The 23,640-nt window shown below is 39.0% G+C and overlaps 1 protein-coding gene across 1 annotated transcript in view; it reads right to left on the reverse strand.

Moving 5' to 3' along the window:
• Window positions 1-842: 842 nt before the first annotated feature.
• The window catches only part of PPARG (peroxisome proliferator-activated receptor gamma), a 25,141-nt gene continuing 2,343 nt past the window's right edge, over window positions 843-23,640 (reverse strand). The window contains exons 3-6 of the mRNA XM_010153145.1: window positions 22,008-22,146; window positions 13,005-13,204; window positions 8,393-8,843; window positions 843-1,294 (exon numbers count right to left, since the gene is read on the reverse strand). Of these exons, the coding sequence (XP_010151447.1) occupies window positions 1,047-1,294; window positions 8,393-8,843; window positions 13,005-13,204; window positions 22,008-22,146 (1,038 nt within the window). The 3' untranslated portion in view covers window positions 843-1,046. The remainder of the gene's footprint in view (window positions 1,295-8,392; window positions 8,844-13,004; window positions 13,205-22,007; window positions 22,147-23,640) is intronic.

A 23,640-nucleotide genomic window follows, 5' to 3' on the forward strand; every position in this document is an offset into this window, starting at 1 on the left:
AATTAATGATTTTAACAGCAGTGAACATCCCAAAGCATTCTTGTTCCCAGTGACAAACAATGATAGCTCAAGCTAACAGAGTAAGGTTTCCAGCACAGGTTTGTTTTAAAGAGTTAATTCAGACCTCGCCTTTGTTTAGGGGGAGTCACACTACTCCAGTTCTCCATGACGTTTGTGACTGGGTATGTTGTTCGATGACAGTTTGTGAAATTATTCGGGAGGGTCTCAGCCCAAGTGGTTTGTACAAACCTGTTCCAGCTACAGACTCAGCAGAGCGACCGAAAGCCGCATTAGGACCGTGGCACGTGGCCTGGGCCACAGTGGGGGCAGCTGCACGGCCTCTCCACACAGGCTGCTCCACCTGCCTCAGATGTGCAGGAGCAGCAACTCTGCCTCCCAAGAGTGATGAGCAGTGCGTATTCCTCAGCGAGTCCTTGGACCGGCATCCAGCTTTCGGGTTTGCCCACAAACGATGGGCCTAAATCTCACTTGCACTGAGACCTCTGTACAGAGCTGTGTGGGTGTAAAGTTGTACTGTGGTCGGCACGATGCTCTCAGACCCAACACTGCTGACGTCGGCCCGTTAAGCTCTCGGAGGAAGCCACGCAATCCTGTGATTCAATTGCACTGTTAATGTGCTGCTGCCTTGGGAGCACAAAAGCAAGCATCATACTTAAAACGTTTCCCTAGAAATGTTTAAGGAGAAAGATTTTTATTTTTAAGTTGAAAATTTAACTGCATGCCTAACCGACTTCAGGGAAGCATCAATCATCCTGGACAAGCAATTTTGAGAAATAAGATAGTTTAAAAAAATTAATTCTGAAAATACTGCCAACAATTTCATGATATAGATATTTTTAATATTAAAAGTAAATTGTAAATGTGTCTTTATAAACAATATGCATAAAATAGATCTACTATACTAAGCTCTCTCTTCTTAAATGCTGTTTCACAGTAATTTCTTAGGTATGCAAAGTTTTCCCTCAAAGAAATAGTGCAATCTGAAGAACATACATTATGTCAGCGGATTAGAACTACTATGGTCATTAATATAAGTCTTTATAGATTTCTTGTAGGAGTGGATGAAGACTCATATCTGTCTCCGTCTTCTTTATTATTTGCAGCAGCTGCACATGCTCCGTGACAATCTGTCTGAGGTCCGTCATTTTCTGAAGCAACTTTGCAAACAGCTGCGATGACTCTGGATGATTCAGCTTTAGCTGGAGCTCCAAAGCTTGCAACAGATTGTCTTGGATATCTTCGATGGGCTTCACATTTAACAAACCTGGGCGATCTAGGAAAAAAAGATTCGGAGTTGTAAATTTATGAAGACTGTGGGAACACCTGGCAGTTTCTTAGGGATTTCTTAGTATAGTAAGCATTTACATATGGCACTTCCTGAGCACTGTTTGACAATTTCTTTGTGCATTTATTTGTAAGGTTGCACTAGAATTTGCTGGAAGCGGTTTCAGAACTCGTCTTACAAACAGTTCAAGCATTTGTGTGGTGCAGATACAGAGACAGGCTTATACAACGCTGCCTTTTCCACAGGCAACCCGGAGTCTTCATGGAAGGGCAGAGTGAGAGAGCGGTGGGGGATAAACCGCTGTATCGGGCAATTCACTTTTGGAAAATCAACATATGCTCAGGTGGATTTCCACATAGCTGCTAAAATTAAAAACGTTTCCTGCTAAGGTGAATGCTAACCTGTCAAAATAAGAAACTTCTGCAGTCACACCGACCTGGGAGATTTCAAACCCACAGCTTCAGTTCTTCTCCACACCCAGGTTCCGGTTGCTATTAAGAAGTCTCACTGCAGCCTTTAGCATCAGCTCGTCAGCTTAGGTTCAGATGCTTGGGGCAGTGGAGGACTGAGAGATGTGGCTTGTACAGAAAAAGCCTTTCCTGGGATCATGCCAGCAGGGTTCTCCTCCATATGGAGGCATCTGGGAAGGATGTTTACAGCCAAAGTCAGCCACTTGCACTGCCACAGCTGCGAGCATCGCGGACTGTCTTTGGCATATCTTCAGTGAGAAGCAAGATCTTCCTTTTTTAACCATTATTGCCTTTCATAAAAATAGCTCTTCTATTACTTCTGACTGTCCCCAAACACCTTCTTAAGTAGTTGCAATTATTATTTAACATAATCTGTTAACATTTGTTTTCTAGCTTGAGGTAATAAATTATTTGATTCTACAGCCGTGGAAGTTAATAAAGTTGCTTAACATTACCGAATCCTCACATACGACACTGACCACCAGTAATCTGCTACTGCTAAACTAGTTTATACTGTCAGAGTACTCCATGAAAAAACAGTCAGCAATTTAAATAACATTTGCTTTGTAGCTATGAAATTAATTTCATGGGCTGATCAGTAAATAGCGGTTCCGATGGCTAGCTGTTACTCCCCTAAGGCAAAGTTTCCACTTCAGAAAGGACAAGAGGTCGACCCATATTAAAAATTTAAAAAATAGCTGTTATTTCCTGTGCTCTTAGTAACCTTTCTGTGCATCCAGTTCTCCTAACTCAGCTTGGCTTGTGTTGTATACCAGAAAAAAGGCTGGGAGAAAACAAAGCTCTTCATAAATACGTCAGGGTTTTACTTCACGGAGGAAAAATTGCAGCGTAAACTAAAAGGCAAAGTTGGCATGAAAAGAGGTGAGGATACACAAGGCGTGAATACATGTAGGTCGCTGATTGGAAAGGATGGGTAACTCCCAGTGAGGTGAGGTTGACAGGGATAAAGCAGGGATAACAGCGAGCTTGGGCTCTGTCCGACAGCGGGTTATGCGGTGCGTGCCGTCAGTGGCAGGTGACTGGACCTGCTCCTTCTGTTTGGTATTTCATGCCAGTAAGCTGAGCTTGTCTTGCAGACATCACTTATTCGTATCATTCCACTGATAATGCCATAAATATGGCTCAGAATGTCTGTAAGTAAATACGAGCAAGCAGAAAATTGTCTCCAAACAGACAGCTCCTTTTTATTCATTTCCTTGGGCAATATCATCAAGCAATTTTTTAAAGATACTCAGAGAATTCTTGATAAATTTTAGATATTTGTTTTCAGATTAGCTAAATACATTGCACGTGCTGGAAAATCTAGTCGCCCTCTTCACATCTTTCAGAAACTTCCCAGAATTCAGCACTTCAAAGCCGTTAATAATTCTGGTTGTGATAGCTTTAAATTTCATTTCTGTGTTGCACATGAACTCTGAACTAGCTGGGTATGACTCAGTGCACGGTGATATAAAAATCAAAAAGCACAAAGACTGTGGCCTTGATTTCCTCTGAGATTAATCTCCATTCGCCCCCTGCTTCTTTTACGGTGGGAATTTTTAGGGTGTGAGTTTTTCAGAAGTGAAACCCAAGGCAAGCATTGTGCTCCCCAGCACAACGGTAGAGGCCGGGAGGCAAACCCAGGAGGTCAGTACTGAGTCTGGAACTTAGCAAGGAGCTCCCCGAATTTGGGGGCCTGAGGTCAGTGGAAGTTCAGTGAGACTGGAGTGCCTAAAATCCTTACGCTGCTTTGAAAAACCCAGTCTGATGGTTTTATAATGACCCAGTGGAAGGAGCGTCCGAAAAGATGACTATGGCAAAAGCCTAGGAGAGCATCAGATGTTATTTTTAAATAAGCCAGTTCAAGAGGAAGGAAAATTCCCATTGAAGGGAAGAGAGATTTTTCATGAATGAGAACTTCAGGATGTGGACATTATTTTTTGGGTGTTGACAGTTTGCTATACTTTCTCAGTAAAAAATTCTTACAGAGGAAAATACTGTTTCTGTTCCAAGAAACGTATCTAAACCAGAAAAAAAGGAAATAAGAGGCAGTAAGAAGCTTCAGCAGACAGGTACTATGGTGTATTTCAGGTTGTTAAGGTGCTTTTAAACACATATGCTCCAGACTCACTGGGGTGCTGTACCAAAAGGTGCATTTTGTGCAGTAAGGAGCTCCAGAGAGATGCAGCTTGTAGGAAAAGAAATGTAAGCCTTGAGAAAAATGGAGATGGAGGTGGGAAGAAACAGAAGTGGGAGTAATCTAGATGTGACCCTGTGGTGGAGGCCTTTGACGAGGCGAAGGAAGACAGAACTGCTGTTTGAAAGCTCACAAAGAAAACTGCCCAGGGAACTGCTGAGGGAAAGGAAGGGAAAGACAAAAACAAAGGAGTTGCAGCAGGACATTCTTAGGATACGGTGAAATTAGGTTACAGAAGCCCAAAGGGAAGAAAGTTGAAATGATTAAGGTGAGAGAAAACTAAAAGTGAGTTGGACACCACTGTTAAACCTCTCTGATGCAGAAGCCTCTTGATTGAAGTTTAGCTTTTTTAATGTACTATTTTTGACCTGCCTTTTATGCATTCGGACTATGCCAACAGTACCACATTTCTCCTTTTTTATTACTTTTCCTTGCACAGTTTTTCTGTAGTTTTTCATCCGTTGTCATTTCACGGCTGTTCCATTTGGTTCGAAAATTCTGCAGACAGCTGTTCTAAGTAAGAAAGTGTTCACACGACTGGGAAAGGCCAACAGCCCCTTAGCTGTGAGTGTCAACAGTATGACTTTGTGTAAATTGATGTTCTATACTACCTCAGGGAAAAATATTTTGGTTGTTTACTTACAGATTTGGATGCTTCTTACATGGTCTTAATAATAATTACAATTTTTTTCTGTTCCTCACATATGAAATTGCCACCTCCATGCCTTTACCCATACCTTTCTATTTTAGCATCTTTGATTAAGTGCATTTTGCATTTAAATACACATTCTAAAATCTTAATATGATACAGCAGGCAAAGATGTGGCTGAGTGAACAACTGTGCTACTTCTTTTGCTGAAGCAGATATGACTCAGCAGTTGGGGGTTTTTCTTCTCAGACCGTCCCACGTACTGCGGTCATCAGGAATTTGGTTCGAAGCCCACAGTGATTATCTCAGTTCTTGGTCTGATTAGGAAGCATTTCTTTGTTCTAACAGGTTTGCTAGGGCAGGATTTGTGTAGCAGTCAAACCTGGCCTATTTCTTGGTCCTATTAGGTGATAAAACTTCACATTTTGCTGATCTCAGATTGTAGCAAAATTATTGACTATAGTGTTTAAACAAGGAGCAGTGGCCCATGGCTCCAAATTTACTGTAAAGAACACAGAAAGCAGGAAAAGTGAATGCAGCAACATCTCTGCATTCAAATACCAGTTTGATGCATGCTGACCGGCAGAGCCTGGGTCTTTGCAGGTGTACCCTACTGCAATTCCCAGACCCCACAGGAGATAACATACAAGAGTTCAAGTCCATCCCAGCTATGCAAACATGCTACAAAATTGCCTTTTGAGCTTTTTCTTTATTGAACACCAATCTGCTTGAGTGAGTTTGCTCTGTTTATAAATGCGGATTATCCCAATAAGGCTTGGACTATTGTCTTTCCTGCCCACAGACATCCAACTTGTTCTCCTCAAACCTTCTTATGACCGATTTCATTTTCAGCTCAGGTATACAGAGTATTTTCAGAGACATTGCAAGTTCTTTAAGACGCGTGCACCATGGCACTCACTACTGGCCGAGGATATGCCTCGGTGGCACAGAGGAAGACTGTCTCCTTGAAAAACGTCTTCCAAATCTCATTTTACTGAAGTGCATTTTTCAAGGTCGCCGTAAGTGAAATTATGTTGTACTGAGAGCTTGGCACCGCTGTTAATGGCATGAAGCATTGCTTTTGGAAAAACAAGGCAACATCCCGCTGCTCACAGTCAGCCTCTGTCTCATCAGCACACGCCAATGCGTTTGCCATTTACAGTATTGTTCAGCGCACAATGCGCCAACACGAAGAGCAACTCGGAGACAGAGTGAGGCTGCACTGAGCAGCTCAGGAACGATAAAATGATTGACTGTGGAAGTGGGGGAGCTTTCATCCTGTTGCTATCACAGTTAATTTGTCAGCTGCTTCTTGTTGTATGGGCATTTCTCCTTTTGACTTATAATGCAAAATTAACTGTTTCGCTATCAAAAGGCTGAACTGTTTTATAGGATTTGTGGCAAATTCCAAACACTCACTTCACAATGCAAATCTTTCTACATGTAATGTTCCAGCTGGAATTATCTTTCCCTTTCCCTTCTCTCCTTCTTTTCAGAGCTGCATTAGAGAGCACCCGTGGAGCCAGCAGAACTAACAAATTCACTAGGCAATGACAGATTTACTTAGAATTAGAGTGTTTGGCTAGGACCTTTTTTGTTTCACAAACTGGTTTTCTTTTTATTGTACACAGGATTTCTTAGTGACTTAAACACTACAGCCCTCCTGCAGCTAGAAAAGTCCTTGAGATAATAGGAACTTTGAAAACATTTTTTCAATGAAAATGGTTCAGTATTCATATAGTTCTTGCAGGAATTGAATTTTGTAAGAACACAGCTCTTAAAGAGAACCTGAGACATCTGACAAATAGGATTTCAGTCCCATGTCCCATAAGATACTGTAGTCCCACAGAATGCATACAGCTCAGTATGTGTCACATGTGACTGTAAATTCCATGATAAAAGCCAGTCCCTAATTGGCATCAAGGCTTAATTGTTTTCAAACTATAAACTCAGCTTTTACAAATAACTATAATGCTTTTTTTTTAAAAAAGACAGCGATAGATCTTTGTTATCAAGAAATTAAAGGATAATTATAGAAAGAACTGATTTATATTTATATGAATTTATATATTTCCATGGATTTGCTTCACAGTTATTTAAGAACTACCTTTTAACATTCAGTAGCTCTTTATGGATCTCTGTTTACCAATTATTCTTTAAAAAAAGGCTTGTTGATAAATCTGGTTCAACATAGTCAATTTTTTTCTGTGGCTCATTGTCCTGCTGAGATCGAAAGTGTAAGATTAATTACATCATACCTATTTCCTCTAATGTGAACCAAACAGCAGGGAAGCATAGCAGACCTAGCTTTGCAGGTCGCAAGTTCCCTTTTTTCAACGAGGAGGGGATTTAGAGAGGCCTGTTTCTCATCCGTCAGATTTCACTACATTAGAAAATGCAAAATATTGGCATTTTATGTGTAGTGCCCTAGTAGGCTGCTTGCATAATTTCTCCTCCCCCATCAAAGCCAACCTAAAGTGTACCAGTAACATACTTTCCCTTCCTGAATTAATTCAGAGTCCTGAGGGATGGTTGTGTTCAAAGGTTTGCACAGGAAGGTGCCTTCTGGGAGCTGTACTTGTTTGAAGTGGATTTAGTTAATCTAATATGCCATACTGTGATACCACATTTTCACCAAATGAAACGCAGTGCCAGAAGTAATTGTAGGTGATTTTAGAGGAAGCTATACGTAACAATGCACTTTCATCAGAATGCTTGTTTTTAGAACAATAGCATGTGGTTGTTGTGTTTGATTGCTTAAACATAATTTAATAACAAGATACTCTGCATTGCTCTGTGGAGGATCTGAATTCAGAACGCTCAGCACATTCCTCCCATTGATAACTGCAGTACCACTCTAAGCCAAAATACACACAAAACCGTTGGGTAAAATTTTCTTCGTGCCACATCACTAACTTGGTAGGTATTGGCCAGTAGCAAAAGACCTTCAGTCTGACCTGAAATGTGTATCTGATACTGCAGACTCTCGGTGGAAGGGTTTCACAGTGAACTAAATCTGGCTAGCCGTTGCTAATTCACAGAGTGGAATACCTACATCACCTCAGCATCAGATAGAACGTACTGACTGCCTTCAGAAAAGCTGAAAATTCGGAGTCTCTCTAGTGAAGTGTCAGAATGGATGTGGTGTGATACCTGGGCTCAAAGCACAGTGCATAAACATTAACACAAACAGAGCAGCTTAGGAAATCTGAACACAGCAGGCACACAATGCCCGTTTTAGGAGACCATCGTTTTCCCGAGAAATGCATCCTCCCCCCACCTTTTAAAGGCAAACAGAACCTTGCACAAATGAAAAAAAAGCAACAACAATAAAAACCACCGTAAGAATCCTGTAAGCCAAATGCCACATGTATTTTGAAATTGTTACAGAGTCAAAGCGATTTGTGTACAATTAGCAAGCCACACAATCTAACTGCAGGTTTAAAAAATCCTCATGCAGAATTTTGATGTTTAGAAGCTCTTGCTAGTGGAATTTCACCCTTCCTGTTTTGAGAAAGTTAGCTGTGATTTTGTTTTCTAACTAGGTGAACTGCCATTTCAGCAGGCATTTCCAGCGCCATCATTAATATCAGGTCATTTACGTTTTCAGTTTCTACTGAAACAAGGGCCAACAACATCAAGAAAGCTGAAAACTATGTGTAAATAAACTCACTCCCATCCTGCAGCGCTGACCACTTTCCTGTTTGGACAGGAATGAAAAGTGTCGATTCTATTATCTAAAACACCGTATTAAATAAGACAGCACTTACCTCCACTTAGTATAATGACAGCTATAAATATTGCCAGGTCACTGTCATCCAGTTCCAGTGCATTGAACTTCACAGCAAACTCAAACTTGGGCTCCATAAAGTCACAAAAAGGTTTTCTCAAGCTCTTCAGAAACTCCCGTGTCATGAATCCTTGTCCATCAGATATAAGAACTCCATCTTTATTCATCAGAGAAGCCAGGAGAGTATATATGATCTCATGGACCCCGTATTTCAGGAGAGTTACTTGATCATTCAGGTCAAGATTCACAAAACCTGGAATGTTCTTGGCAAATTCTGTGATCTCCTGCACTGCCTCCACAGAGCGAAACTGGCATCGCTGGAAAATGCGAATTGCTACCTCTTTGTTCTCCTCCTGCAGCGGCGACACGTGCTTGCACTTGATCTGATCCTCTCCCATCATTAAAGAGTTCATGTCATAAATAACAAATGGCTGAAAAGAAAAGGAAAGGACAGTTTACTTTCAGATGTCCCTCCTACGGGTATTTGACTCCTGAGAAATTGAAGTAGCATACAGAGGTATAACTCATCAGCAAACACTTAGAGATCTATCAGGAATATATCAAGGGTAGTTGACCCAAAAGACTTAAATCTTCATAACCCCATTAAAGCAAATATCCTCTCAATGTTCAACTGATTTACAGAGAGGACAAGTAGTTCCTAAGGACTTCTCACGTTCCGTCAATCGACATTTTAAAAATAGGACTTTGGGTGATTCTTTTTTTTAATAATTAGGGGACGGGGGTAAGGAACATTATTTTAAAATATCTGTAATCTTTGCCTTTTGGTTGTTTGTTTGTTTTTGTGATTTTTGCCTTTTTTTTTTGTTTTTGTTTTACAAACCTTCCGTAATACCAGAATTCAAAGTTTGGAACGCTTATTAACAAACAATTAAATTGTTCCTCCTTTTACCTCAATTTTACTGGCTTCTGTAAAAGAGAACCTAGTCAGTGTACAGTGATGTGTTTGCATTTCTCATGATACCACTTTTTTTTGTAGAAAGGGTATATTCACATTTTGATTGCTTCACGTACTGTCGTGATCTTTCCAAGGTCTATCCTAGAAAGTGCTGCAGGTAGTATCAACTTTTTGGTATTGATTATCTGATAAATGTAACATTTGCTGTTAATTCCTTTAAAAATAGCGATGTTAGGATATATATTTAAACTCAAACTACTGGTTGATGTGAAAGAAAACACAAATAATGTGAAACAAACGACAGCAGCACAATTCAGAACACAAGAGTGAGTCTGACTCTAAAATAAATTCAACTGGAATAAATCAATTTTGAAAGCGGATTAGAAAAAGTAGTGCCAGGAAAACTTTTGTTAGAATCTGGAAACAATCTGTTTCAGAATATGCAGAAGAAGCTCCTGGTTTTAAAGAATTAGTTCAATAAGGATTTCTTCAACTTATCTGAAGATTCTTTTCCTTAGAGGATAAATGACTAAATAGTTCATTGCTGCACTGAACAAATGTCTACTGATATCAGTAGGTTTGTTGACACACCTGATTAATTAATTAAAATACAAGGAGTTATTCAGCAACAATTGGGCTGGAGAAATACGTTTTTCAATTTAAGAGCCTTTCTGATTACAGATTCTAAAGCCTTATTCACAAGGGTGCTCACTCGTGGATTTGTATTCACCATGTGCTGCAGGTCAGGTTCCACAGAACCCAAGCCTTCCGACGCATAGTCAGCGGTCCTCTCCCTCAGAGTCAGCTGCTGGAAACTCCTGAAGTTCTGTCCCTATTTGATTAAACCAGTTCTGAAGTCTATTCAGTGTTAAATTATTATGGAATTTTTAAAACTGAAAGCAGCTACTTTCTGTAGAGTCTCCTAGTGCCTTCGGAAGAGGATGTGGCCCACGGACGCTGATCACCACCCACCAGCTAGAGGTTACTGCTCCCATCTCCCATGGTCGGCAGATGGAGAACATGAGTGTGCTCAGGGCTCTGTTCCAGGCAAAGTCAATCACAAAGCTCCCACCCGCTTTCCCCAGGAAGAGGGAAGGATGGCAGCTGCCAGTTTTGTCTTTAAGTGACACAGCTGCCGGGAGAACGGAGGTCTGCCTGTGAACTGAAATAACAGCATCTGCATTTCAGCTCTCAAAATGGTTTCGTTGAATCACAGTTCTGCTGCTTACAAGGCCCATGGAACCCGTGCTGTCCCTCTCGCAGCAACCACCGGCAAACACAGCTCCGGACCATGGGAGCCCGTTACGTAGTCTGACACGGCTTTTCCGCCAGCACTAGGATTTCAGCGTGAAACTGAAGAAATAACCACAGCGCACACAGAGCAGCCCGGAGGAGAAGGTATTTTTCAAGAGGTGTTGCTGTTTTGGCAGCAGCAAAGCCATTTTATACACACCTGTCCATATGTATATGCACCCATATGTGAAACGGTGAAGTAACGAGACTGTAGAGGAGGCTTTTTAGATTGCAGGGTTTAGTACTAGTAGGTCATTCCTTTCTTTTCTTTCTAGAAAATCTTAAGTGGGAGCGCCACGTACAAGAACAAGTCATCTCTTCTGTGTGTGTACATGTGCTTTAGGAAGACTGTACTATGCCACCAGCCTACTGATGTCAGAAGATGAAAATCAAGGAGTTCAATAACTAAAGAGATTTTTAACATAAGGTTCAGGTGAACTTTTTAAGTAGAATCTTATGTCAAATGAGCAGTGTAGATCCCCGAAGAGGATATGCATTTTACTTTTTACGTACTCAGCATATCCAGTTGTCATCAGTTAATGCAGGTGATATAGCAATTAAAAAATAACATTTTTTTAACAACAATTAAAATGATGTCCATAGTAAAGAGTTTGATGTTCCAGAGTACGAGGTCCATTACGGTTCAAATAACACAGGGGCTGTAACCCTTAAATACTGAGAGGCACTCAGTGTTATTTCCTAAAACGACTGGAAAATTCACAGCACCGAAGAACTCAATCCTATGTCTGTTGTTTGACTGTGACATTCTAACCTGGCAACGCTTTAAAGTTTCAGTACAAGAGGAGAAGGTCATCGATGGCATACTATGCATGTACTGCGTGAGTGTTGCATTAGTGCAGCCTAGATGTGACCAAGTTGGTAAGCCCAGGCGTTGGTGAAGCACCCAGCACAGCGGAGCCGCAAACCACGCACCAGCCGATTTCTACGAGAGCTTCCCAGAACCTCATAGAGCCAAAGCAGGATTTGTGGATGCACTTGGGACCTCAGAAACAAACTTCCCAGATTTCTAAACACACATCTGGAAAAACGGAAGATGAGAGCACTGTAGGTAACCCTGCCCAAATTTCTGCCACGTTCCAGAGTGCGCACAAGGGGCAGCTGCAGAAAAAAAGAGCAGGTCTCCTGGTGACATTTTTAGGATGAAGAGGAGTAAACAAGATATATAATTACACACCCCACTCCTACTCTGTTTCCCATTGCAGGTACAAGTTATTGAGAACACACTTAATAAACAAATGGCTGTATTAATTCTTTCCCAGTAACCTGTGTTTCTGACAGAAAGAGGGAACTGTGGGAAGACTTGGAAAAAGCGATGACCCTCAAGTGGACTTAGCGTGTTGCCTTTCTGCAGAATAAATAAACCATGCTTGATCAAAGTTGGTACACTCCATGATGAGAATTACTCTAACTGTAACTGTCCACCATACCTGAAGTTTTTATGCGAGGGGTGCAACCAAATTAGGGGCAATATTAAAATTATGATTTTAGCTGCCTTTAAGGAAAGAAAGCCTAAAATACTTCCATATTCTTTCCTGTATTTGTAATTATTAAAGAAAATAAAATACAGTCTCTGTTGTAATCCTGATAATAAAATTTCTGCTCATGATTCTAGAAAATATATCAAACTAAAAACTATTTTGATCTTTAGATATTAAAAAATTACAAAATTTAAAACATACTTATCAGATTTTATTTATCTTCTTCCTCGCTGACACAGAAGATTGCCAGTGAAGTGTCCAAAGCAACCCAGAAATACACACATCTCTATTCCTTACTTTCAAAGATTTCCGTGTACATCCTCCTAAAATTCAAATTGCACCAACACAGGATACAAGTCTGATCCAAAATAGCCCAGTTAAATGCAGGAAGTTACCAGAACATCCTAAGCATCATAGTTAAGGCTAGCGATGGTGTTGGTGCTGGGAATCATTTGACTCTTATTAAAAAGAGTATTCCTCTGGGTACAGCTGGTACTGGTAATATGCTGTCATACGGATACTTGAATAGTATAGCAACCAATTCCTGACAGCTAGATAGCCACCTCAAACAGATAGCGTGGAAGATAACCTTTGGGGAAGGAGAAGGAAAACGGGAAGAGTGGATCAGAGAATACAAAAAGGTTAAGATGACCTTCAAATTCTTGTACTGTTTTCAAGTATTTTATTAGGTGAACTTGGAGTTTTTTCAAATAATGTTTACTTATCCTATCTAAAAACATTTCCTGTGTTTCAGACACAGCTTGAAATATGTAACTGCCAACAGCAAAGTTTGTTGTTTTTTTTTTTTTTAAAGATGTGTTGTCAACGTGGTAAATCATTTACTCAAAAGAAAGAAAGAAAAAAAAAAAACAGAGGGAACTGACTGATTTGTCTGTCGTCTTTCCTGTCAAGATCGCCCTCGCCTTGGCTTTGGTCAGGGGGAAGGACTTTATGTATGAGTCATACAAATGCTTGGCAAGTGCTCGTAGATCAGCAGATTCAGGGTTTAACTGGTCGATGTCGCTGGAAATCTCTGCCAAGAGCTTCTCCTTCTCCGCTTGTGGCATTCGCCCAAACCTGATGGCTGAAGAAGACGACAAGCAATTACTATAGATATAGTGCCACCTCAAAAAGCCCCTCTGAATAGATTCTTATGTCACCTTTTGTCATGAGCTCTTTAAGATTTTATTAAAACAGTACTTTGGCGAGTAAGAAAAGGCTGATTTTCTCTAGTAATACAGGCAAAACAGCTGAAGTGCTTTAAAGAAACGTGAACAAACAAATCTCCAAGAGGGAATAATCTATGTGCTCAAAGAATGAGGTTACATTATCTTGCTTGGAAATGCAAACCTATTGTCAGCTCACCTGACAGAGTTCGTGAAAACCACCTATTCTACCTCCTAGCTAAATAAAATGTAAAGAATCTTTAAGAAGTTAAAATTCTGTTGGCTTTGGGTAGGAACCATCTTTAAGCCCTGTTTTGTTTTGGACAAATCACCATATGGATCTCAGATTCTTCATTTGTTTAGAAACAGAACACTCACATGCCTTGCAGGAATAAATTCCTAAACAGATCAACAGAACTCCATATAGGAAGTGCTATAAAATGTTACCAAAAGAATTAAGGAATGAGACAGAAGGTTGTGCAGGGAATAAAAAAGCCAGAAAAGGCTGTGTTCTTGGCGGTATGTGTGCATGCAGTGTTGAGAGAACAGGAAATGTTCTGCCTGATCAGATCGTATCACAATTGCTCGATACCCACGTAAGGCACGCTGTGAGCCTCCTACTTGTACACCTATGAACTTCTATCCAAGACACTGCTTATCCATACGGGGACTGACTTGGGAAATATTTCAAATAAGCCATCAAGGTCAGGGCTGATTTATCATATGATATTTCAGTGAACAGAATTTATTTTATTTTATGAAAACAAAACAGAACAGAAAAGCATCAAAAACCCCAACAAACAAACACCACAACAGAAGGAAGAAATAAAGGTTTGCATTTTGGCCTTAGGAGGAAATAGAAGTATTATAAATGTTTTCCCTGGATAAAGTAGAAGTGCTGTTAAGATCATACACATGAGTGATTATGCTAGGGACGTTTATTTTGGAAATGACCAGCTACTTTCCTTTTATGAGTCTGCTTGTGGTGTGCTGATGGACATCAATTACACTTTTTTCAAGAATAAATTGTGCCAGAAAACATAAAAAACCCCATTTGTCATATATTTATTGATCAGTTCTCTGATTTCATGGCTGAAGAAACAAGGTTGTTTATTTTTGCAACTGTACTACATTTCTCTTTCAGCAAACAGTCTCTGAATGATGCATGCTGTGTATTTCACAACTGCATGGGTATTCTTAGAGTTAACGTGTCAGAATTAAAATCATCATGAAAGGAAACCTAATTCAGTAGGTACAAATTTACACATTCTATCTTTTTTTCCCCCACAAAATGTCTGCAGCTTATAATTTTTTCATATGGGGAATTTTGAATGATTGCCAACTGATATTTTTTTGGATCCTATATACCATGGCATACGTATTTTTTTTCTCTCTCATGGGAAACACTAAGTATGCTTAACCACTACTAACAGTAGTGTTCAGGGAGACATCACTGCCCTCCTTTCTTCTGAGAGCTAAACATCTAAAGGAAAATTATTAACTTCATATTGGTTTACGTGACATACTGTAATGGCTCAGAGACTGACAGCATTCTGTAAAGAAGAAACGTGAATGGATGAATGTAAAGTAATGTTAGTGATGTATAAAAAAGGATACCAAGCAAAAGGAGAGCTCATTGTTGTACTTAGTGTAACCTAAATTAATAATAAAAAGATTCAGCGTAAGTACAAAGGAATTAATTCGACTACAGATGCTTCCAAGAGCTCTGCGAATCAAGGCCATTTTGGTATCTTCATTTTGCAGTTAAAATGGATTCTCACTATTAAAAAATATTGTTTGTAGTTAACACAAATCCTTTGAGTTTAAAAAAACCCCATGATATCATTAGACCCATGATATCTGCATATAATATCTGCATTTCAGATATTCTTGGAGATGTAAAATTAAGTATGAGTATTTCATGAAGTAAATAGACTGAAAACTCACTGAGAATATTTTATAGCATTTACAGATTCTTTTTTTCCTCTGATACTTAAGGGCTGATTCAATAAAAAGAATCAAACTGCTGTCAACATAATAAAGCTAAAATATATTATTACATACATACTGTTAGAGTTGTTACAGGGACAGCACGTATAAGTAAAATGTGGGGTCAAGAAGGTGTTAAAATAATATAGCTAATAAAAGTGTTAAAGGTCCATTAGAAGTCCATGCTGAAGAGTGCAGCTAGACATTTGTTAAATTAATATTTTCATTAAAAGCTGTTCTTCACTAAACCTGGTTTCAGTTTTAATATTAATTTAGTATTAAATTTGTGACCTTCATAGTATTAAGTCTTATCATTAATTTTTCCACTTTTCAAATGTGCATTTTGCATAAGCTCATCAATGCAAAAAATCTTGCAATACTTTCTTGCTTCTGATTTGGTTCTTGCCAATGAATTCAACTCGCCCTCACCATCTTATTTTGAGGAAGAGTTTGCAAACTGAAGACCTAAGTGGAGTCTGGCAAGACTGCTCAGACTATTGCAGTGGACCTTTCAATCTGGAAAGAAAGCAAGGTGAATGTTAGCCTCGTAGAAGGGGCTGTTAATAAAAAACAGAGATCGGAATTGCCCATGTCTATAAGATGTTGATCACTTCCAGAAATATATGGAGTGCAATGTATTAGGACCTGAAGGCTTCAGAACACATAGTAAGAAATAGTTAGGAATTCCATGGAACATACCCTTTGAGAGACTTCACAGTCAAATTACTCTGGTCTAGTGGAAGGTGTCCCTGCCCATGGCAGGGGGGTTGGAACTAGATGGGCTTTAAGGTCCCTTCCAACCCAAACCGTTCTGTGATTCTAGACATTAGGAACTAGGCGCTTTGGGCCAGAAAAAATGCTTTGTGATAAATCCTACTTGTAAGCTATTTTGATATTTTATATATAATACATTTATAACAGCCTGGTGTGAATTCTATAAGCTCATCCTGTAGGCATACTAACTCTAAGTATTATGGAAGCAGATCTTGACTGAACACCAGTTCATGGCCTGTTCTTGGGAGCTGGGGCTGGCAGAAGCAGATTTATAATCTGGAATCTTGCTGGCATTAGACTCCGCTTCATCAAGGCTATTTTTACAGAAGGGATGAAAACAAAAGGGACAGTATATTGCTTCCCCTTTCTATGTTTTAATATTTACGTAGCTCTACAATATTTTATACACTTCCAAGGCATTAAAAATAATAGAAATTTATTTTCGTTTTTCCATTTCTTTTTTCCTTCCTCTCCCAACCCCTCACTCAAGTATCTAATGCAACATTCTTAATGATATACCACAGGGTATATAACTGCTGTGACACTGATTACTGGAACAGAACTGTTTAATGTAGATTTGATTGAAAAGATCAGGGATTTTCAAAACAGAGATTGCTTTGCCATTAGAGAATAACTGACTAAGCTACATAATTGCATTCTTTTAAAGAAGAGAAACCAGACTGGTAACAAACAACTTCCTAGAAATTCATACGTAGGTGAATAGGCTAGTTCCTTTTTTTTTCAAGTAAGTTTGCCAGAACTGAGTGGGATAGTTTTTTCTTTTTTAAACTTATGGCAGTTTTCCATATAACTCTGTCTATCTACAGTTGCACTGATACTGCCATTATAAAACAAGCTTACTTTTAGTTTTGAGTATACAATGACAGCATAGTACACATACTGTGTTTCCTATATATGCCTCTTACCCTATACCCTCGTTCCTTTAGGGTCTTTTGTCTCCTGTCCAAGCATCTCTTGGGAAGTAAATGACAGTATTTGTGCTAGCAATTTGGTATTGCTAAACAAGAGATTGTTGATAGTTCTCCATTGAAAGTTTACAATAGCACTGGTGTAGAATTTTCAAAAAATGACAACTTACATTGTGTTTATTTTTTTAATGGGAAATAAGATTGAGCATGGGTGTTCCAGGATCATGTTTCTGGTGTGCTTATCTACCCCCAGCAAAGGATGCCAAAGTAGGCATGTGTTATACGCCCTAGAGCATCTAATATAAAATAATTTCCATTCATTTAGAGATTGCATTGGAGTTCACCATACTGTTAATATTTCATTTACCATCAATAGTTCTAGAGTAGATGTCTTCTTTTACTTAGCATTTATTTTTATTTTGCTTGTGATAGTGATACTCATTTTCCTGAAAAGTGCTTTGAGAACCCTGCATGAAAAGTGCTATAAAACACAAATATTATTTATTACTTTGCTATTTGTTTCAGTGTTCTTCCTTGTTGACATAATATATAATTTTTTGTTTCCATGTGTTTGAGAATTTGTACAGTTTTTATATATACAGTCAAAGACCCCTGTGAATGTTAATGTTACATCAGAGCACTGTCTTCACTGTTATGTATATTCTACTTTGGAGTTAAAGTCCAAAGACACAGAGGTTGACTATATCAAATGATATATGATTACAGCTGCATAGAAATTTTGCTATGTATTTTTAAAGACTATTTGGCATAGGTTTGGCATCGGGCCTCACGATGCTAGTTTTTCTATGAAGATCAGATTCCTGGTTTCTTTTTAAAAAAAGATTATTTTAAATTCCTTCTGTGTATATGAAAAAGGAAAAAAAAAACCCACACCCACAAAGACCAGAAGAAATAAATACTACTGCCAAAGGTGACACTAAATTAAATAGTAGTATGTTAAACTGCCAAGATTACTTTGAAAGAACAGTAGCACATATATTGTTGTATTGTAAACTTGGTTATAAGCATTAACTTCCGTTCTGGAAAGCTTGCCTTCTGCTTGCAGAACTGATTTAGATATAAAAAACAAAGCTTCCTCAGAGCACAGAAAGCTATTACATCAGTGTCAAATCAGTCCAAACTAACGGTTGTTATCAAAGAATGCACTAGCTGATTAGCTAATAAAAGTGGTATAGGGGGGGTTATCTGTCCTAAAACATGCATCGCTGGCTTCACCACCCATTTGAGAGGGATTGGCAGCTACCAGATCATGTCTATCCCTTCAGCAAAACAGCCACTAAATATTAGTGGTGTTTGCATTTCCCAGGAAGTACCAAGTCTTCTTCTAAACACATGAATGGACTTCACTAAGAATGGAAATGAGATCTTACTGGTTTCTGTACTATATCAAACCTTAGGGCGTATCTTGCTGTCTGCCATCATCAAACTTTAACATAAAATAAATCAGCAATAAAGAAATCCCTCAGAATCTCATTTTCTCATGTTTAGTGTGTGAAAACTGCTTGGGGCAAAGTTTGCTACTGTGCTTGGGGTAAAGTTCATTATACATCTTTATTTTTGTATGGATTGTATGTTTATTAGCAATCTGTCATTTCCACACGTGTGTGTTTCTTCCTAAACATGTGTTTGCAGGATGGATTAACAGCAGTGTATCTTTCATGATCCACTTCTAACCACTCTCGCAATTTCATCAAAATATGAGTCTTGGAAGATTTCTAATGTAATTTATGAACAATGAGAATGAATTTCCCTAACCAGAAGGTAATCAGGACCCAAAAGTATATTTTAAATATAGCAATCTGTTCACAACAAAGTTAGAGTGTTGTGAATCACATGTTCCTATCTTATAATTTGATAGGCAAAAGGATAGTTTTAAGACCTTTTTTTTAATGATTAGAATACATTTTATAAATATTATATTAGTTGCAGCAGATTCTGTTCAATGTTTGTTAGCATTGCAGGCAAAATTCGATTTTCTGGTACTAACCTAGTAGTTTCCTTTTGGAGTAGTCATTGTTGTTTTCAGAAGACTATGAAAAAAGTCAGGGAGAGGTCAGGTACCAGGAGTTTTACAGAAGGATTTGGAAAGTCAGATTTTGGGTGAGAGGGATCGATGATGCTTAGACAGGTTAGGGTGGAAAAAGTAGAGTTCACAGGGTGGATAAGAGTCCACAGCATTTCTGGTGGTGGAGGAAAATGTCAAGGGTGGGTGGCATGATCTTCTCCCTTTTCCGCTTCTTCCCCTCCCTCCTGTGACCCTGGCCTTGTCTTCTACTTCCCTGGACCACTTATCCTCCTTCCTACTCTATTTTCTCTCTCCATCACCTATCCTCACAACAGGCCTCACTTCCTGGGAGCCCGGGAAATGGATCCAGGCAGGATCTGTAGGGATGGGAAGGGCAGAGACAAGCCAGTGAGCTGGTATGAGAAATCTGGAAACCTGGCTCGCTGCTCATGCTGCTAGGGTGGAAAGGGTTCAGATCACAATTTCTTTCACAGTAATGGCAGATTGTGCAAGTTTGGGCACATGCCTGCTACTGGAAGATATGGTCTCCCTCTCTTCCCTTTGGCACTTATTTCTTTTACTTGCACCTAGAGTATTCTCCAGATGTCCGTGGTATCAAACCAGTAGCAAATATAGGAAGAGACTGCATGCTACATTATGTTCTTTGCCTTTCTGTGAACCAACTAGAATATTTATGCTTATGCCACATTTGATGTCTTGGGGAAGTCACTGTGATTGCTTATAGACTACCCTGTGTCGCACTCTAGCCTTCCCTTTGTCTAGATTATTTTTGGGCATAAATGAGTCCCCAGAGAAACACAGCTTCTTACAGCAGAAAACACAAGAGAAAGCCAGGGTGGATACCTGTCTGAGGCATGTGCCCAGATTGAGCAATTCACTACTCCCAGAACTGATAATAAAGTCATATTGCCGCGTGTGGTATTTTTCCCATTAGAGTGGTTGGTTTTATATAAACAGTACTTTTAGTAGAAGAGAAAAACATTAGTGACATTCCTAAAACAAAAGAACCAAGCTGCTGGTTAGTGGTACTACAGAATACAATCTGAGCAACTAAGGGTTAAACAGAGAGCAGCACTGTGGCTAGAGAAGGAAAGGAAAACAATATTCAAAGCATGAGAACACTACTGTCTTTTTTAACCTTCAGCCAAGTGGTATGTAGCATTTATACATGAAAACACGTGGCTGTAGCTGCAAAGGGTCTCCTTGCATTCCCCGTTTCTGCAAGCGCCCTATTCATTTTGCACTAAGGTATCTATGCAAACACAGTCATAGACTGGAACCCTCAGGTGAACTCACGGTGAGAGCACATGAAAGCGCTCCTTCCAGCCCTGGGACAAACGTCTTTGCCCTTTCCTCTTCTCTCCATGATTCCCATGATTCCCATAACCACGGCCCCTGCTGGTGCCACAGCTTCTGCCTTGGCAGTGGCGGAACAGGAAAAAATGGCAGATGAAATGTTAACTTTAAAAATATTTCTTTGGCCCTTTATGTTACGAAGCCAGAGAGAACTGTCTTGGCCTTCCCCTTCTTGATAGAACTGCACATGGTTCCCATTGACATAATTGGAAGTCGTGTTGCTAGGCTATGAGACAATCTGGCATGCACCTTGAAAATAATAATAATAAAACCTCCTGAATTACTATAAAAATACCCACAGTAACATTTCAAAATTAGATTTATTTTTAAGTGTTACTGTTGCATCCCAGGAACTCAAACCCCATATTTTCTATTAGCAAAACATTTCCCATACCAATTTACATTCATTGCATGTATTAACTTTGCAACCCACAGTTAAGCTTTCCTCTTGGGGACAGTACACTCATTTTTTATACTGAAAATAATGAAAGTTCTAAAAAAACCGCAGAGAAATTATTTTCCCAGTCATGTTTGCAATTCTTTACCCTCAGAATTACATAAGTCTCTATGTTATGACATTTAATTCCTGTTTTGACTCATCTTTGCCAAAGCAAGGCAGCAAAGAATCTTCATTATGTCTTTCTGTCCAAACATTTGTAAGTATTTCCACATGAATTGATACGTTAGTTTTGAGGGACCTTCTAAATGCTGTTCAAGAGAGCAGTGTCATGATGTGCTTAATGCGATCTGCTTACCTACTGTAAAGAAGGCAATCAGAGAGCCATACGCAACGGCAAATACCTTTGGTATTGAAGACTACAACATGTTCAGCACGGAAAGGCTGCTTACAGTTCACAGATGGGAGTGGTATTCCCCTCCAGGTGGTGGAGAGGTCAGGCAGTGCATGTCACCCAGGAATCACAGCTATACACTACAGGAGGGGAGGCTGACAGCTGAATGAGCACGCTAAGGAACACTACACTCCTACTTGCCACACACCGGCATCTATGCCCAGATGTGGGGGTCCTAGGGAGGAGGAGGACACATTTTTTTAAATCAGTACAGGGTCTGGCCCATTCTTTTAAAGAATGTTGTGTTCTGCTTTGAGGAAGTGATAACTTCGTGATGCTAACAGTCGTCGTAAGTGTTCTATGCCTCAAATTCAGGTTGTTATTATTCCAGAACTTTTGGTAAATTCTCTAGTCCCTTTTTCATAATTAAATTAGATTTTCCACTGAACAGGAAAGGGATATCGAAGTACAGTATGCAAAGGAGTCTTGCCAGAAAATAAGACTGAAAAATAACAATTATGCTAGGAATATGTTCGGGTAGAACAACCAACAGTGTAATGAGCAAGAACGATGGAGAGTAAAACAAACTAATATATTACATTATGCATCACATCGATAAGTGAAGATCTCTTATTTTTACATTGAAAGCAATCTCCAATCATATACATAGTCTCCTAAACTGAGGCAATCTCTCTGATACATATTTTTGAACTGCCTAGTGCGAAGAAACAGAAGACTCTAGACGTTAAAGCAGCACATTCATGAATCATAGCAACGTTTCCTGGTATTTTTCAGATGAAACATTATTGTGTTAAAATATGCTATGCACACTTACCATTATGTGACATTCCAACGGCGAGGCACTTCTGAAATCGGCAGTATTGACATTTATTTCTGCTTTTTTTATGGATGCGGCAATTAAGATCGCACCGGTCATAAATTAGCTTTAACCTGATTGTTCTTCGAAAAAAGCCCTGGAGTAAATACAAAAGCACAGACAGAAACAGCCAGTGTCATTGTCTCACTTCTCCCTGCACAGAGAGCACCTTTCTCCATACGTGCTGAATCTAACTTCGTTTTACGCAGGTTTCCCCAGAAGCAAGGCTCACGTAGTCATGCTGTCTGCTTATCGGTGCTTATCGTTAGCCATTTCTTAGAGGGGAAAAATCTCAAATAGCTGGGGAAGCTTATGGGAATCAATGGAGTTTAAGGGACAGTAGGGATATAACTGGGGAGCTCTGCAGACATGATGAGCATGAGGAACATGTGGCCAGAGGAAGTGAAGCTCCATTTGTACCGCTGCTCATAGGACAATTTGTTACAAAGTGAACATGAAATTTTTAAAATTTAAAGCTCCCTACCAACGTAGGACCTTTTTTATAAATCACAACAAACCAAAAATTCTGCCAACACCAGTTTGATCTCAAGTAAATAAAGAAGGTTATGGGTTATCTGTTTGTTTACATTTTCTTTCCCAATTAAGTATTTTTTAATTCTATTTCAAACATTTATTTTCCTTTTTGAGCCCGAGTACTTAGAGATTTTATATTCTTTCACCTATTCTATTTATTTGATTTTGCACAGTGCTGGAGTAATTTTGCAATATTTGTTTCTGGGTTCTATATTCTATGTTATTTTATTTTCTAGTTTATCTCTACTGTTTGGATATTACTAGTTTGCTATGTACATTGGCACATGAAAAATCCAAAAACTTGATGCCAAACTCACAGAAATTACTGCACAGACATCTTATGAAGTCTTATAAGGAGAGAAATCATTACGGAAATTCACAATTCTGTCTTTTTACAGTTTAGAGATGGTTTCTCAGATCACTCATAATCAATTAATAAAGTTTATCCAAATTTATCATAATTTGTTCTTTGTAGCAATTAATTTTTCCTAATAGCAAAAAATAATAATAAAAACATAATGCCAAGTCTTAATTATAAAATTTGCTGTAATTTAAGTAATCAACAGAATACTTATTGCCTTAGGTGTGTTCTTAATTCAGTGCTACAAGTTTTGTTTAAGCTCTGCATTGGATCTTTACTATTAGTTATTTTCCTCAAGATACTGGAAATAGAGAAGATGAGAATTTCACATTAAACTCTGCAACATTTTTCTTTGAGTTCAATGAACTATTAATTTCTTTCTCTGCCATTTCTTTTCTCATTCTTGAGGATGGTCAATTTTTATACCATTAATTGGTCCTTTACGTGTTATAAACACTAAATAACACTGAGAGAGAAAAAAGCCAGTGGAGTGTTAAAACGTAAAGCCACATTCTTTAGTACCATTAGACATTTCTGTAGTCATCTAGAAATGTGAAAACTCGGTAAAGAAAGTCCAATCAATCAGAATAACAGAGTCTGAATTTTAAATTGCTTGGAATATTGAACTTTGGAGTTGGGCATGAGCCTGCTCTTGCTGTGTTCTACGAATACAGATTCTACAAGCGACCTCCAAGA

The sequence above is a fragment of the Eurypyga helias genome, unplaced genomic scaffold (assembly GCF_000690775.1).
Source record: "Eurypyga helias isolate BGI_N326 unplaced genomic scaffold, ASM69077v1 scaffold17136, whole genome shotgun sequence".
NCBI classification, from domain to species: Eukaryota; Metazoa; Chordata; class Aves; order Eurypygiformes; family Eurypygidae; genus Eurypyga; species Eurypyga helias.